This window comes from Anneissia japonica, unplaced genomic scaffold (assembly GCF_011630105.1).
Source record: "Anneissia japonica isolate Jap-2015-1 unplaced genomic scaffold, ASM1163010v1 scaffold1217_len86699_cov187, whole genome shotgun sequence".
NCBI classification, from domain to species: domain Eukaryota; kingdom Metazoa; phylum Echinodermata; class Crinoidea; order Comatulida; family Comatulidae; genus Anneissia; species Anneissia japonica.
In genome coordinates this window covers 10,274-28,232 of record NW_022723907.1, presented here as the reverse complement: position 1 = coordinate 28,232, position 17,959 = coordinate 10,274, and the positions used below count along the sequence as shown (strand labels likewise).

The window sequence follows — 17,959 nt, the reverse complement described above, 5'->3', positions numbered from 1 at the left end:
TCGGACATGTTGTTAAATCAGGACTGGTGGATGAATAAACAACGAATGGCTATTGTAGAGCTGGAATATTGTTTATTGTGTCATTTAATTGTGTTTGTTTGAATACGATAGCAACACACAACATTGGCGACGAGGCTGTCGAACCAACTGTAAGTTTGAATAGTATAATTTTGCGATAGTTTTGTTTTAATACTGTACTGCTGTACGATGAGCGCTGTGAACATTGAGATCACTGGAGTCGCTGCGTACGATCCACATGACGTCCATGCTTCGGCTGAACAGTGGAAGAAATGGCTTCGCAGTTTCGAGTTATATGCTACCGGTAAAGGAGTGGTAAACAAAAAGCAAAAGAAAGCTTTATTATTACATTGTGCTGGATTAGCTGTACAGGACATATATGATTGTGTAACAGAGGAGAATGGAACAGATGAGTATGATGTTGTGAAAACATTAAATAAACAATTTGTAATGAAAACCAACGTTATTGAGCGTTACCGGTATTGTTTTAGAAAATTAACTCAAAATGACGATGAAACTATTAACCAGTTTATTAACAGATTGAGACAGCAGGCTACACGATGTGATTTTGATGCTGATCAGATTGATGAATTAATTAGAGACCATGTGATCGAGAAATGCAAATCGAATAAACTGAGAATAAAATTACTGGAAAAGGGGAACACTTTGAAATTAGCAAATTTAAAAACAATAGCTAGCACATTCGAAATGAGTGAACAACAAGCAAAGGAAATGTCGGAAGGAGTTGGAGTGGAAACACCAAGTGTAAATGCAGTGAGAAATGAGAGATTTTCAAGGTCAAGTATGAATAGCAGAAGCAAGAGCCAGGCTGGAAATTCGAATGGTAACAGATCAAGTAGGCCAAAGGTCAGTGATAGTAATCAAGGTACATGGAAGTGTTTTCGCTGCGGGAAAGAAGGACATTTTGCTAGGCATAAATGTTGTCCTGCGAGAGGCAAGCAATGTACTAAATGTAAATTACCTGGACATTTTGCTGTTTGCAAAAGTAAAGTAGGTAGAGACAGAAAGGTAAAGAGACGTGGTGGTGGTATTCGTAATGTTCAAAGTGAAAATGAAGATGATTATGCTTTTGGTATACGTGATGATATTATGCATATAAATTCTAAAGCCACAAAGGTAAATGTTTGTATGGATGTACATAAGGTAGAAATGATTATTGATAGTGGTGCTACAGCAAATATCATAGATAAAGATTTATGGCAAAAGTTAAAATGTAAGCAAATTAAGTGTAAATCTGAGTTGACAAACAGAAAGTTATATGCATATGGGTCAACAAAACCGTTAGAATTATTAGGGAAATTTACCACAAATGTTTCGTAGATGTGTATATAACAGCAGAAGTATATGTGCTGAAAGGGAAAGGTCCTGCTTTGTTGGGATATGATACGGCAATGAAGCTTGGAGTGCTAAATATCGGCATCCCACAAGGAATAAATAGTGTACAAGATAAGTATACAAAGGTGTTTACAGGTATTGGTAAATTAAAAGATTACAAGTTACATTTATTTATTGATGAACAGGTAACGCCAGTTGCTCAGAATATGTATAGAGTAACCTTTAGTCTTAGAGATAAAGTGAGTGACAAATTAGACGAGTTGGAATCTCTTGACATAATCGAAAAGGTAGATGAACCGAGTGATTGGGTAAGTCCCGTCATAGTAGTTCCAAAACCTAAATGGTGATATACACCTTTGCGTAGATATGAAACAGGCAAATAGAGCAGTTAAGAGGGAGAGACATCCAATCCCCACAGTTGATGAAGTGCTGTATGAGATGAATGAAAGTACAGTGTTCTCGAAATTAGATATGAATTATGGCTATCATCAAATTGAATTAGATGAGCAATCACGAAACATCACAACATTCATAACAAGTAAAGGTCTTTATCGTTACAAACGGTTGATGTTTGGGATAAATGCTGCTCCAGAAAAGTACCAAAGAGTGATTAGTCAGACGTTGAGTGGGTGTGAAGGCGTAGCCAACATATCAGATGACATTGTTGTACATGGAAGAACACAGGCTGAACATGATGAGAGACTTAGTGTAGTGCTTGAGAAATTCAAAGAGAAAAATTTGACTCTCAACAAGGACAAGTGTCAATTTTCCGTACCACAGATTACATTCATGGGTCACACTTTGTCAGCAAAAGGAATTAAGCCTACAAGTGGGAGAGTCAGAGCATTAGCAGAATCAAAAAGACCAGCAACAACTGCAGAAATAAAAAGCTTCTTCGGTCTAGTAAACTTCTCAGCGCGATACATTCCAAATTTAGCTACAGTTGCAGAACACTTAAGACGATTAGTGCGAAAAGATTCTAAATTCCATTGGGGAGCTAAACAAGAAAATAGCTATGTAAAACTTACAGAATGCTTAACTAATGAAACATGTTTAGGCTATTTCAGGTTGGATGCAGAAAGTACTCAATTGGTGACAGACGCAAGCAATGTAGGCATTGGTGGAGTTTTACTTCAGAAACATGATGGTGAAACCAGAGTTATAAGTTATGCCAGCCGGACCCTATCCGATGCTGAAAGGAAATATTCAACAACGGAAAAAGAGGCATTAGCAGTGGTGTGGGCTATGGAGAGGTTTCATGTTTATTTATATGGACTTGATTTTGACCTAATTACCGACCATAAACCACTAGAAGGCCTGTATGGACAAAAGTCCAAACCAAATGCACGGATTGAAAGGTGGGTGATGAGACTTATGTCTTATTCTTATACAGTAAAGTATGTACCTGGCAAAAATAACATTGCTGATATTTTATCGAGACTACCAATAGAAACCGATGACCAACAAAATAATGACAGTGATGATACAGAGATGTATATTCGATTGGTCGCATAAAATGCAACGCCATGTGCGCTATCATCACGTGAGGTTGAAGAGGCATCCAAAGATGATCCAGAATTGAGCAAGGTGAGAGATAGGGTAAAGACAAACAAATGGGATAAGGGCTTGATTCAGTATACTGCCATACAACAGGAACTTGCATGTCTTGGGTATTTAGTTCTTCGAAACACAAGGCTTGTTATTCCATCAAAATATAGATTGCAGTGCATTGAATTAGCACATCAAGGTCATTTAGGAATAGTGAAGACCAAACAAAGGTTTCTAACGCAAATAATAACATCTGTCTCTTATACTCATCTAGATGTGTATAAGAGACAGAATTCGGGGTCGGGATTACAATGTAGGACAAATGCCTGTCTCTTATACACATCTAGATGTGTATAAGAGACAGCCATTACATCCTGCTGCAAATGGAGAGGTGGAGCGACAGAACAGATCTATAATGAAACGAATTCGCATTGCGCAAGCTGAAGGAAAAGACTGGAAGAAAGAATTACGTGTGTATTTATTTGCATACCGTACAACCCCACACAGTGTTACTGGACAGACCCAAGCGGAAATGATGTGGAATAGAAAATTGCGAACAAAATTACCAGAATTGGAGGATAATACTGTACATGATGAAGATGTTTCAGATCGCGACGCTGTATCAAAATTAAAAAACAAATTATACATTGATGAAAAGAGGTGCGAAAGCGAGAGAGATGTGTGAAGGAGATAAGGTTTTAGTTAAAAAGACACAGGGAGACAAAATGAGTACACCATATCACACAGAACCATTCAAAGTAATAGAGAAAAGGGGAAATAGCGTAGTGGTTGAGTCACCACAAGGTATAAGATATAAAAGAAATTCGACACATGTTCAATCTTATAATGAAAGAGTAGACGAAGAAAATGGTAACAAAATACCGAATAATAATCTGAAACAAATGGATAATGATGAAGTTATTTGTGATAACAGTAAGACAGATACATTTGAACAACATAATCAAATTGACACAGAGAAAGATGACAGTGTAACCAATTGTGAAAATATTCAAAACAAACCAGTAAGAGAGAGGAAAAAACCCAAAAGATTTGATGATTGTTAAGGATTAAGAAGTCACAGTTCATATTGATGAGTTGTTTTTAGTTTTACTAGAATTTGAGAATTCTCTTGAAATCTTGAAAAACTGTTATTGTTGTTATACAGTGTTATTTATTGATACTAAAATATTTTAAAATGATAAGGAATGATAGAAAATGAAAAAATAATATGATTTTTAAAAAAAAAGCAAAGATATAATCATTTAAAATTGTAATATTACGATGATGTTTATTATTGTTAAAGTTTAAAAAAAAAGAAAAGAAAACTTACAGTGTTTTAGGCAGTGAGAAAGAAACAAATACAGTAATCTTCAGTATCATAAGAAATGAAACCTAGTCAAAGCATGTAATTCTACAAGCTTATATTAAGAAATTATTATTGTGTACAATATATTCATATGGATTTAATTGGGTGCTTTTAATGCTAAAGAAGGGGGAAGATGTAGTGTCTGGACTACAAGACTAGCATACCTCGTGTGTGGTTCGGACATGTTGTTAAATCAGGACTGGTGGATGAATAAACAACGAATGGCTATTGTAGAGCTGGAATATTGTTTATTGTGTCATTTAATTGTGTTTGTTTGAATACGATAGCAACACACAACAAGTATAATAAACAATAGTAAAAACTGGTGGAAAACTATCCCCCGCCGGACACCAACCCGGTACTTCTGAGTCAAGGTTTTGGGGCCAGGAATTATTGCTCAAGGTTAGGCTTAACCACATAACTTAACTACAATATGGTAAAAACTATCCCCACCGGACACCAACCCGGTATTTCTGAGTCAAGAATTCGGGGTCGGGATTACAATGTAGGACAAATGCTGTACAATTACTTAAATAGATAAAAATGGTAGAAACTATCCCCCGCCGGACACCATCCCGGTATTTCTGAGTCAAGGTTTCGGAGCCGGGATTACAAGGTAGGACAAATGCTGTACAATTACCGTACTTAAATAGATAAAAATGGTAGAAACTATCCCCCGCCGGACACCATCCCGGTACTTCTGAGTCGAAGTTTCGGGGCCGGGATTAAATGTTAAAATATAGACCAAGAAAATATTTACATTACAATACTATTCTCCCATTATGGCGAAATCCAGGTTTTTCATAATCAATGTGATTGTGAATTATTAACAACAATGTTACGAATAAGAATAATGTCTTACTCTAAAAAGGCCACCAATTTTGTGACATTATAGTACGATAAATTAAGAAAACACAAAGTCACCGGGAACGTAGTACAAAGTGAAGTTCTAAATTTTGGAAATTTTGCCTGAAATCTGTAAACCACTAGGTTACCGCGGTACTTCCCCGATCAAGATGTATTCCAAGCATCATGAGGATATCCAAACTAGCATTTGTCATAGTAGAACGTAAACCATTTTTAATTAGTCTCAATTAACAGGGGCAGATCCAAAATTTTTCAAACGGGGGAGGGGAATTTGTATTTTTTTTTTCTTATTTCAATACATAACATATGCACTGACATTTAAAAAAAGTAGTGTCAAAGCTGTTTTGACACTTAACACTGTTCTGCTGACTTACGTTCCAATAGATGTTTGAACGTAATTAATTCACTGTGAAGAATATCTGTTGTTTCATCGTGGGCTTAATTCAATGTGAAAAGTAATATAGAGGGGTAGTCAATAAGACGGCAAGTGAATTTTTGTTATTATTATTGTTATTATTATTATTATTATTATTATTATTATTATTATTATTATTATTATTATTATTATTATTATTATTATTATTATTGTTGTTGTTGTTTTTGTTGTTTTTGTTACTATTGTGATAGTTAACATAAGCAGTACACAAATAGGCCAATGAAAAATATTTTTTTATTTTGTTTATTCCCCGACAGAATGAACTCGACGTCTTCTCCAACTAGGGGGGGGGGGGGGGGGGGGGGGGGGCTAGGCTTCCCCGACGGAGGGTATAGCCACCCCACCTCAGCCCTCCTCTGGCGCCACCACTGTTTAGACCTTGAGGAATAATGCCTTTCTCCCGACACATGCAAAGCTAAGAGGGGACCGCCACTTTTGATAATCTCACCAAAAATGCAATTCTCTTCAGTATCTTTGCGAGAATGACTGTATAATACCAATCAGAACAGGACCAGGAATACGCGCATGACTTTTGCTGAGTTCATTAGAACTTGTGAAGTCGGTGTTCACAACTTGTAACATGTGAGAACACGAGAAGAGTGCATTCATTTGATAAACGCTAAATGGCTGCTGACACTTTTGCAATGTGTTCGAAAAACAACTTTTTTTTAAAAAATCTGAAATAATATTACTTAAACAAATTTCAATAAATATGTTGGGTTGCAAATAAAAAATACAAATAAAACTCTTTTTATTTGAAATAATATTACTTAATAAACAAATTGTAATAATTACCTATGCTCGTTGTGCATAGTTTGTGTTACATCCGCCATTTTCCACACTACCGGGTACTTGTGCAAATCGAGGAAGAGAATTCTGCTCGAGTTCACAACTTGTGTTTACCAGTTCACAAACGCACGTGTTTGCGTATAGAGTAATACAGTGTTAGTCACGATACCGCGTGATACTACTCCGTTGCTAACAGCGTTGCAAAAAGTGTTCAACCGGGCGCCAATTTCTCCGCTGACAAAACCATTGATCACAATTTCTAACGCAAATAATAACATGTTGTATCTTACTTTTTCTTTGTAAATTGTAATTGATGATTAAATGTGTGTTCGATAACTAATATAATGCGAATATTATATTTCAAAATGCCTATTCCAGAAAGCCTATGAAGTCATTCAGGCGTAATGAACGGTAACCAACGTCTGTTGACAACAGAGAGCGCCACCTGGCGTCGTGACGACACGACTGTGGTACTCCATGTTGTTACTATTTTACATTGCCGTTTGTGGACCATAGCAACAATATCGAAGGGGTGGGGCTTAGCGGAAGGTCCAATATTTTATATAAAGTAAGCAATCAAAGTAGCGCCCTCTATCATCATTAATAACTTTTACTTATAATGTATCACACATAACCAAGCCTATTTTTCTTATCTTATGTACAGAGGGTTCTGCACATAACTGAGAATCATAACTGAGAAATAGGGGACTGAGAAATGGCAACGGGGAAAATAAAAATAAAAAGTGAAGACTGAGAACTGGTAACCACAATCGAAAAATATTAACAATAATAACCATTTACTATTTCAGTCTGTACGAAACACAGGGTTTTTCCAAGCTGCGATGGTGAATCTTTCAAAACATTCGACCTTATTTCTATCCATCCTGTTATACTCCTACTATTCGCGTCTGGTACCCACCAGAACCAACAACCATTGACTCAATACGAATCGATACCTACTTTTACGGTAATATTTGTTTCCTGTTATACGCGTTAAAAAAAATATGTGTCATCTGACAGTACTATAAACTCATTTCATAGCTTATTATGATAATGTAAAATTATTTTATCCAATAGTTCACTTTAGCTTGCACTCCATCGTGAAGGGGTGGTAATATAGAAAAATTCAAGCAATGTATTATTTTTCTGTATGAAACGTCAGCAAAACACAAAAATAGCTTTACCGCCACCTGCCGTCTATCTATTATTATTTCTTTTTTAAATTGACAAAAACTTTCAAGCATTTCAAATTAAATAAATTTGATTCTACTAATTCAATTTATTATATCTGCAAATAAATAATTAAATATTTATACAGAATCAGAAATTAGTGTTAATCTAATCATAGCTGTATATTAAATTGGTTTTTGTCTACGGCTTATCAGTATTTTATTTTTCATTTCTTTAACTCTAATAACTTACTGTAGTTTATTATTTTTTTTTTCTTATCTAGTATGAGGTTTTTCAATTTTATCAATATTCTTACCAGGTCTTAAACTGTGTATTTTTTTTTTTTTTTTTTTATAGCCATGTGTACAACTTCTTGTGCAACTGCCTTCCGCTATCGATACGTACTGTATGTCATTTAGGACCACATTTAATTTTAATCTTTTATTTAATTTTTGTATAACCAATTACCAATTTGTTATTCCATTTGTTTTTAAACGACATGCTATTGTTGAAATGAATTCTACCGATGTAAATGGTGTATGTCAGAGTATTGTATTGTATGTCTTGTTTCAACAGACGGTTAAAGAGTTGGTTTCCGAGAAAAGGACAGAGAGAGCCTCACATCTTACAGGTGCATCGTGGATTTGGAAAGCTGTTAATGTTTTCAACATTATTATTATTATTATTATTATTATTATTATTATTATTATTATTATTATTATTATTATTATTATTATTATTATTATTATTTTATTAGTAGTAGTAGTATAAACATCATTATCATCATCATCATTATCATCGCCATATCTCTTTAACCACCACTTTCATTACAATAATAATCATCATCATTATAGTTATCATTATCTATGTCATTATCACTATGAGATCTTTTACCTTTAAAACCACTACTCTTAAGAATTCTCTCCCATTACATCTCAAACAATTTCAGACAACATGCACATAAGCAAATACCGGTATCAAAACACATCTTTTAAGGAACATCAAATAACTTCAGCCATTAAGCCTATTTATTTTAATTTTATCATTATTATTCTCATCATTATTATTCTTTGAAGTTTTGCATGGCGAAGTAATAATAATCGTCTTCAGGAGAATAATATCTGAAGAGAACTATCTACGTGGTGTACCGCAAGCATTAGTTATTGTCATTATTATCATCATTATCTTATTATTATTGTTGTCATTATCATTACATCATTACTCTTTATTATTATCATTGTTCTTATTGTTCAATAGTAACTTATAGATACTAATGAGCAACGAAGAGGCCTTTAAATTATTACAATTAACATGTTGTAATTATTACAGATTTTATTTTATATAAGGTGTGTATGCAATAGATACTTTGTTTTGCACTGGCACATTGTAAGGCGTTAAGGCCTATATTTCATGAAACAGTTCCAATGATAATACCATATAGATTCACCACACATAATTCGTTTTTAATTTGAACTAATTTATTTACAAAATCATCCCTGTGCAGTGTACAAATATATGAAACTCCATTTCTCACTGTATACTCTATCCCATGAACTGTTCTCTCCACAATATTGTCACGCAGAAAAAATGAATTATAGATGCACTAAACTATGAAACCAAAAATCACAGAAAGTTGATAGAAAATCAAACATCAATTTGAAAATATCTATAAATCTCTTATTGTGTTATAAACGTTTATTTACGACACAATACATCTCACAATGTTTCTTTTATAATTTCTAACAATGTAACTTCAACCATCGTTTCTAGTGTGGTATCTGTTTTGATTTTCCCTAGTAATACAAATAGATCGTATCATTGCTTTTGAAAATAAATCCACCAAGTAGAATTTAAACAATCTCAACATTTATAACAATATCAAAAATATATATTATTTTGAACTTTCTGTCAGAATATCGAGTTATATATTGTATAATAAGTCACGTTCTAAGTATACCATTCACATTCAATGTAATATTGATTCTCCCTTGTATAATAACTTTTATAAATATGACGATGTTATGATAATATATCGGGTTTATTTTTTGTATTCGTCAGTGGCAGGTCTCGTTTTATGAGTTTTACTCTCAAAAGCTTTTGATATAACCGTGACGTAATCTAAAGAAATGTGGAGGCCTATGATAGTAATTCGATTAAACACACATTATATCATAATATGATATAATATAAGATGATATGATATAATATTTATATCATTATGTCAAAATATATTATATAGCATAGTTAGAAACTGACTATGAATGTCAAATGTGGAATATTATTATATCAATCGAATCAATCTTTATTAAATGTATATTTTCTTACATGGCCCTATTGGTTTTAACGTTTTCAACCGGAACGTTAATTGATTGATTGAATGATTAAATTGAGCCTATTTTACCTGTAATATAATTCAGTACATGGCACTATTTGCCAACCAATCAATGTTCAGTAATACAATAATTATAAAAACAAATTTGATATGTATTCCTAGTTAAATTTGTCAGTTTACGTTATCTGACTAATATTTATTTATAGATGTTAACCAACATGTCAGTAGCTACTAAGGACCGGGACAAACAGGTGATTTTCTGGCATTCGAGTATTCCCACAACGCCATAGGCTATTTAAAGAAAAAAAAATCATTTCTGCTCTTTCAATAAATGTTACGGTGTCTGAGACATTTTTAAAAGCTGAGAAATTATTTGCCAGATTTTCGAAATAATTCACCAGAATGGCACGACCTCAATGGCACCCAGACTAGTGATTTACCAATCTAATAGCAAGAGGCCTACTTTTGTTTAAGATAACACGGAAATTGTGACTTTTAATTTTTGTTGTGCATAATGTTATAGGAAAACATTTTGTACAGACACATATCAACAAGATAAACATTTCGCTAACTGCAGCAAACATACATATAATTATGATAAACAATAAATATAAACTAGAAATATAATTCGAGTACTAACTAGAGTGGGAGTACTGATAGAGAGGGATATATGTCCGTACTCAAGATGAATCTAATGATGCATTTAAAACAGAAGTCATCAAATGTAATATATACAACGGATATAGTACATTATTATAGACATAATTCACCAACACTTATTCACTCTCACTATTTCACACTAGCTCTTCATCTCTTTATTACCAACTTGACATTTAATGACGGAGAACCACCAACATTATTGTAATGACACGAGTTGACCATTCGGGTTAAACTCAGATTCCCAATGAGACAAATAGAATAGTAAGTATGTGGAGTAAAGAAGTTGTACAAACACATTATCTGATCAAGAAAATACATGTCATATTTGTAAATGTCATATAGTAAAAACGGTTCCTTATTGGAAACACAATTGCGTTGACAGATCTTGTCAAATCGTTTGCATCTTCTGGTCTGTGTCTCACCGATATCACTTATATCTATATAATAATAGCCTATACTGTTTATACTCCAACATTAAAAATATATTACGAAATTATTACAGTACAATTAGGCTATATCATGTTGTTTTTATATTCTCCATGATTTTATGAACTTATGATTTAACCCGATATTATCAGGTCTCAACATTTTAATTGAATTGGTCAACGTGTTGCACTTTAAGGAAGTCTCACTTTGACTGTTGCTCAAGAGCTTGTCTTCAGTGCAAAATGACAAAGAAAAATCAACATCCGAACTTCTTCAACACAAACAGACAAGCTCTAGGCAGTGGTCATGAATGTTGTCTACCATTTCTCCTGAGTATCTTGGTACCACGTGACTACACAACGCTAGTCTACCCTGATGTCTTGGGACGCCATGTCGTTATGATATCCAAGGCGATGTCTTAAAAGCTGAAAACAATAGAAATACGTTTAACTCACATCGACAGAAACCACGTGATCGGCATGCTTTATCAAACGCTTTTGATGCAAAAGGCAGCTTGAGTACAGATTGAGAAATCCACATAAAAGTTGGAAAATAACACGGATGCAACCAATGCAACGAAAGAAATTACAAGATGTTACTGGTGGTAACAAGAACATGCGGATGCGTAGAAATCCGGTGTAAGAATTCAATCCCGCTACACAATGGCAGACCCGGCTTGCAACCAAATCTTCATGCACCCTATTTTTGTTAGGTTTATAGCTTTTCTCACAGCGTTTAATGGAAAACAGATGTCATTTCCATAAGGGGTGGAAAACAGCCCCGAATAATTAATTTCATATTTCGTCAATATTGCCTTTGGTTTTTCCCTGATATTTAAGTTTTTATTTTATCAAACGTTGCACTGAATTGTTATGTGATCGTCTTTTCCCATTTCCATTATTTAAAATTTAGGAATAACCGTTCATCATGCCCATAACATTGCTATGTTCCTTCGCCCGTAGGCGAAGTGCAGCGATGCTGTTAGATCTTCTATCAGTATCTTGACAATGCATTTCAGGATACTGACCATTGAAAGTACTGGTCATGTTCATGAAGGTTGCTGGAGTTGGACTGGAAACGGATGACATTACGTTCATAGCTTGGGCATGATTGTGGTTTGGTACTCCCATAAAGTTAGGAAGGGTGCTCTGTGGTGCCATACAGGAACTCGGATGAGGGGCTTGCATCTGATGTGATTGGTTCATGCCACCCAATCCTGCCATATTGCCAACCCACGGTGAGTTCTGCATCTGAATTAAACAGATAAAAATACACATTACAAACGTTCCGTCATTTTATATTAATTATTAATATATAGAATTGTAAAGTTTGTTTCCTATGTGTAATATCTTTAAGTATTAAACGTGCTACATACCTACAAACTATTGAATTATTAAGAAAATTAATAGTATGTGATATCTATAGTTCTTGAGAATTCTTATAATAAAAAAAAAAGAAAAGAAGAATAAAAGAATGAAACACAAATGGTAAGAACAGACATAAAACCAATTGGTATTCATAACATTCTCGTGTAAATGTTTGTAAAAATGGTATTTTCCGTAGAATTTCGTCAGCTTATACCGTAACGCTTGTCTTTTAAAGAATAATTTTTTGGATATTTTTAACTGTAATTACTCGCAATTTAAAAGTATTATTAATGAACTCGTTTTTTAATTTGTATTGTATATATTTATGCTCTGTTTACTGAAAATTTTATTTCAACCTATTATTGGTGTTTTACACTGTTGGTTGAGAATAAAGAATAAAGAATTCGTTTGACTTTACTTAAAAAATTGGAATAATTTAATAAGATTTCTATGACAAAAAACATATGATATTGAAGGGCTAATCTATCAACGCAACTGACTTTTTCAGTTAGCGTCTTCCGCTCTTACTATTCCAGCAGGGACAACATCAAACCACTAGCTCTCACTTACGATTGAAGCAGGTCAAAAATTAAACAATAGATATGGTGGATCTATGTACAGGGTCGTTTGGGAAGGGGCTAGGATGCCTCAGGGTCAATCCAACCGAGTACCTTAGACCTTTTAACTTTTTTTGGGTCTTATTTGTAATGGTTAACAAGTTCGCGATGACTCTCACAAATGAGTCTCCTAAATTTAATAGATAGTTTATTTCAAACAACTACGGTAGGACTATTAATAACGGCAGACTATTAATTTAATCACCACTACCACCAATTTTATTAACATCTATCTTCTCATCATCATTATCTTCTGATCATCTTCATTATCATCCTCTTAGTTATCATCATACTTATTATCATCCTCATCATCCTCATCATCATCAATATCAACATCAACACCATCACCATCACCACCAGTACCATCGTTGGTGTTCACCACCACCACAACCATAGTTGTAGTCACCATCAGTATCAAGATACTGTAGATATTTAGGCCTATATAGTTATAATCAATACATTTCAATGTATAACGTACTTGTAGCCCAACCTGTGCATATGCATCAGGTCTGGGTGCGATGGGCATCTCATATCCTGTACCCGGTGCCATAGCTCTCATGTTTTGCAGTTGTCCAAATCTTTCCTTCTTCCTCCATTTTGCTCGTCGATTTTGGAACCAAACCTGTTGGAATATAAAATAGCCAGGTGAAATTTAGCAGACATGATTAGTATGAATCTGAATAGGCATAATGTATAATTAGTATATTTTTATATGGTTAGGCCTATCATTTATTTGTTATTTTATATATTTTGGTAATTCACATAAGCAATAGGCCTATACAACAAATACATTAAAATCGGATAAAGATACAGCGAATAAGACAATGAATATCCTAAGCAAAATGCATTAAAATAAACAAAATACAATGTATATTAATGAGGAAAATGCATAAAAACATTTAATATTAGGTCAAATGTAAATTGAATTGATAATTAGGTCTACGCTCTTTTATAGTCTTAATTTCCCCATGAAAGTCTATCGTAAATACACCCATTCTTCTAGTGTGGGAGAGGCCCTTTATATTAAGTGATACGGTGAAACAGAAACAGGCCTGTCAATACTTTCATATTTGCAATACTAAGTACCGTATTCGTGCAATATAGGCCATGTGTTCATCTCAACGAAATTCAGTTTAAGATAAAAAAAAAAAATACCTATTGTATCCTTCCTTTTAAAACACGGTTTACATGTCAAAATTATATATTCATAATTGGGTACCTAACTACATCAAACTATCAAACTATAATTCAAAAATGGATTTTAATGATGACACCTAACAGATGTCTGAAATTCGTTGATTCACGTGCCAAATCCAAATGCTTCTGTGATCACTCGATCTAGTGACTAAGCCCAAATGACTGTTTTGTTTTTGAAATTTGCCGAGTCAGTTAAAGTTTGTCGGCTTTGCGCACTTGTTTGACACGCATTGGTCTCCACTTGTTCCTACATAGCCTTGAACTAGTGTGTATTTGATGCAATCTAGTGACATACAGAAAAGAAAACAAAGTTTCCCTGGGGGACTGGAGGTCTGTGGGTTAATTAGTATTGTATCGTTGGATCATTATCTGTACGGCCAGAATGATTTACATGAAACATCTAGAGATTTGGTTTAGGTACAATTAGGTAACTTTCTTTTGGCTAATATTTCTTGTCTTTTTATCAGTAATTATGCAAAACCTTTTGAGAAGTATGGTAGAATAAAATAATTTTAAGACAGAATTTCAATGAAATATTTGTAAATCTGAAGTTACGCCTAATTCCTAATGAGAACACGATTGTCAGTTATCTAACTTTAAAATTAAACTCTTCCGGCAAATATCGAAATTTTCAGTTGGTCCCTGGATCAAACTTGCCTCTATGATTAAGTATTTCGATATCATTTTAATTGGATGAATATCTTCCGATTTTTAATTGGAAAAAATTATAATGATTTGTGAGAGTGTCATTTTAAGTGGTAAATGTGTGAAAACTAAATTGAATACAATAAACTCAATTATTTAGAGATTATTTAACTGTTACCAGACCTTATAAGTTGTAGAATAATTTATTAAAAGCGCTTATTAAGACAATCTTAAAAGTATGTATGTTTTCTTTTTTTTTTCAATGTGAAATTGTTAGTATTCGGAAAAAAGAAGTGGGGTCTATCTTTAGCGGCTTGCCTAAGGGGGGCGGTATAATGCGGCTCCATTGCCTGTACAAATGTTAATATACATACGTATGTGTGGCCGATACCTGTACGGTAGCTTACCTTATCTTATGGTAGTTTCTTAGGTCATTGTACTTGTTGAAACTATCAAAATTACTTTTTGAAAACTTTATTGACATTTATAACAATTTATGTCTCCATATCGTAAGCTTTAAAACAATGGATTTCCCGCATACTTCTGAAGGCATATTTTACTTTTTTAAGGGCGGTTTCCAACGCCATCAAAATCTGCCTCGTAACTCTTTCTATGCCAGAACATGGAGAAAAAAATTAACACCATATCGCAAGGGAAACTACAACGTACCTAAAATTACCCATATGTAACCTTTTGTCCAAAGTTTCCGCCTCTGTTGTACATCATATTCAAGGTTGTGTGTCTCTGGGGATTCGGCAAGGGTTACAAGAGACCCTCGGGAAGATGCTACTGTCTCGTAGCCTTGGCATTTCCCCAACAATGACGGGGTAGTAATTTCGCATTATGTAAATTTAATTGTAAATAGGCTTGGCCACTTAATTTCAGTACTTTTTACTTCATTGGGAATACCGCCCCTTAAGAAGGCATAAAATGCGGTACTTCTCTATTTATTTATTTATTTATTTATTTATTTTAATAAATTCCTTTCACACTAAAATACCGTTGCGCTTAAATTTGAGGTATCCTTAAATGCAAAATATTGAACAAAGTGAGAACACTTGCTCACTCAGTTGCTTGCTTCAATAGCATGAGGTTATTTAATATTATTGCTAACTTGTTAGGCCTATTAGGCCTACTATAGTGCCTTTACTTTTAGTTACGAAGCGCTTATGTATGTACAGCTTACCGGGTTAAGCCTGTTACGGCTATCACTAATGCGAACGAATGTAACTGACTTGTATCAATTATTATGATTGATTATTGGTTACCGATACTTTTGTTTCTTCATTAATTCTGTCAATTTCATTTCCATAACGAAGGCTCTTCAATTCAAAAAACGATTTGACAGTTATCTCAAGTATGGTTAAAATTGTTTCGTTCTAGTTTGAGTTACCGGTACCTAACCACGGTTCGCTATAATTCCCATAATTAATTCCTCTATTTCCATTAAGTTTCGTAGTTAAATTGATTCAGCAGTTGTTTGAGATCTGCTGTTGTATTTCTTGAATGAACGTATCACTCAATTTAATTACAAGATTCAAACGGTTAAATACACCATTGCGTGCTATTAATTATCAAATGTGATTACCAATTGACAAAGAACAAGGCGTTTCATGTGTCGTACATTTATTCTGTTAATAAAATCGGCGAATGCACTCATTCAAGCCTCACTCAGCGTTTCTAACTGGTCGCGCAATGCAATGGCTTTGCCAGGTTAACTGCCAGTGGCAAAACGCACCACCGTCTGCTAGTTTTTTTTTTCTCATTTTAAAGAAAGTACACAACAAGTACCGGTAGTTCAATGTCAACAAATTTGGGTAGATTCCGAAATCTGTCAAAATCATGAATGTTTACTTTTGTCAATTGCCAATATATAGGGCTATTGTATATAGGCCTAGTAATAATAGGCATGATAATAATATCCTAATAATAATGATAACAGAAATAGTTAATAACAACAACAATAATAATAGGCTAATAATAATAATAATAATAATAATAATAGTATTATATAATAATATTATTATAATGATAATAATATAGTAATAATAATAATAATAATAATAATATTAATTATAATAATAATAATAATAATAAGGTCATTTGGACATGTGGACTTCTATCAACATAACAACATTCTTGTCAAGTCTAATAACCTTTATATGAGCCAGCTACTGTAGTTGCTTTTAGATATAGCACAGAATTTCATCAAAAAGTAGAGTGTGTTGAAAATAATATCATAAGAGATAGGCCTATCATAAGTGCACAGCAATATGTATCCTGTCAAGTGATTGGAAAGCGACTGTTAAAAGTACCTTCCCGGAAAGAATGAAGCAGCTAGAATACTGCAACTACTAAGCGGATATCCCGGGCGTAAATTCACTGTTGACATATAAAAGGTATTGGACCCACCCTATAGGCCTAGAAAATCAAGCCTCTGCAATACCCATTGATATGTAGTTTTTAAACATTGTTAGCCTAATGTCTTTGTACATAAGTGCAACAGCTTCTGCTGCTGTAAGTGGTTGTTAGTCCTATCATATCCACAGTCTATCTTCCTAAACTAAACGTTCCCAATAGTGAACTGTACTTCACATTATTTTACAGTTATGCTGTGTAGACCTACACATTATTATTTCAAAACAGCATGTAGCTAGGTCCACAGAATATCAAAATGATGGGAATGAATTTTTAATGGATATGGACACGAAACATCCAACATAAGACTACCGTACTCCTTAGATCAGGGTCAACCTATTAATATAATTAATAATTACCTAGAAGCCCTTTATTTGGTTATTATTAATTCGTTTACACTTAATTGTTTAAACACTAGAAGAAAAAGTTTTATCAGTACTTTCGTGCAATAGATGTGACTATGTAATACCCTAACAGTACAATAATATAATGCCGTACAAAAATAATGTTCTATATGTTTGAGAAGTGTGTAAAAAATAAGAAGAGAATAAGAACATTTCGAGACGGAAATTGGCAAAAAAATAAGAACACTGGGCAAAATTGTATTGGTTCTTTAAAAAAATTGTATTATGACTATATAATTTTATATTTAAATACAACAAAACACTTCGTTTTGTCCTGCATCGTATTTATTAATGTTATAGTACCAACAAATACAATACAGTACATGCATTTTAATGACATGAC

At 33.6% G+C, this 17,959-nt stretch overlaps 2 protein-coding genes across 3 annotated transcripts in view; one reads left to right on the top strand and one right to left on the bottom strand.

Annotated features, from left to right (window-relative positions):
• Positions 1–207: 207 nt before the first annotated feature.
• On the top strand, positions 208–1,359 carry LOC117112417. Its single transcript, XM_033255490.1, has one exon. It carries the CDS (start codon positions 208–210, stop codon positions 1,357–1,359), a length of 1,152 nt encoding a protein of 383 aa, XP_033111381.1.
• Positions 1,360–8,992: 7,633 nt separating this feature from the next.
• LOC117112420 (ALX homeobox protein 1-like) overlaps positions 8,993–17,959 on the bottom strand; it is a 16,480-nt gene continuing 7,513 nt past the window's right edge. The window contains exons 2-4 of one of the 2 annotated variants that reach the window (XM_033255494.1): positions 13,431–13,574; positions 11,996–12,218; positions 8,993–11,393 (exon numbers count right to left, since the gene is read on the bottom strand). In XM_033255494.1, coding sequence (XP_033111385.1) covers positions 11,365–11,393; positions 11,996–12,218; positions 13,431–13,574 — 396 coding nt within the window. In that variant the 3' untranslated portion in view covers positions 8,993–11,364. The other variant, XM_033255493.1, reaches the window with a different exon arrangement.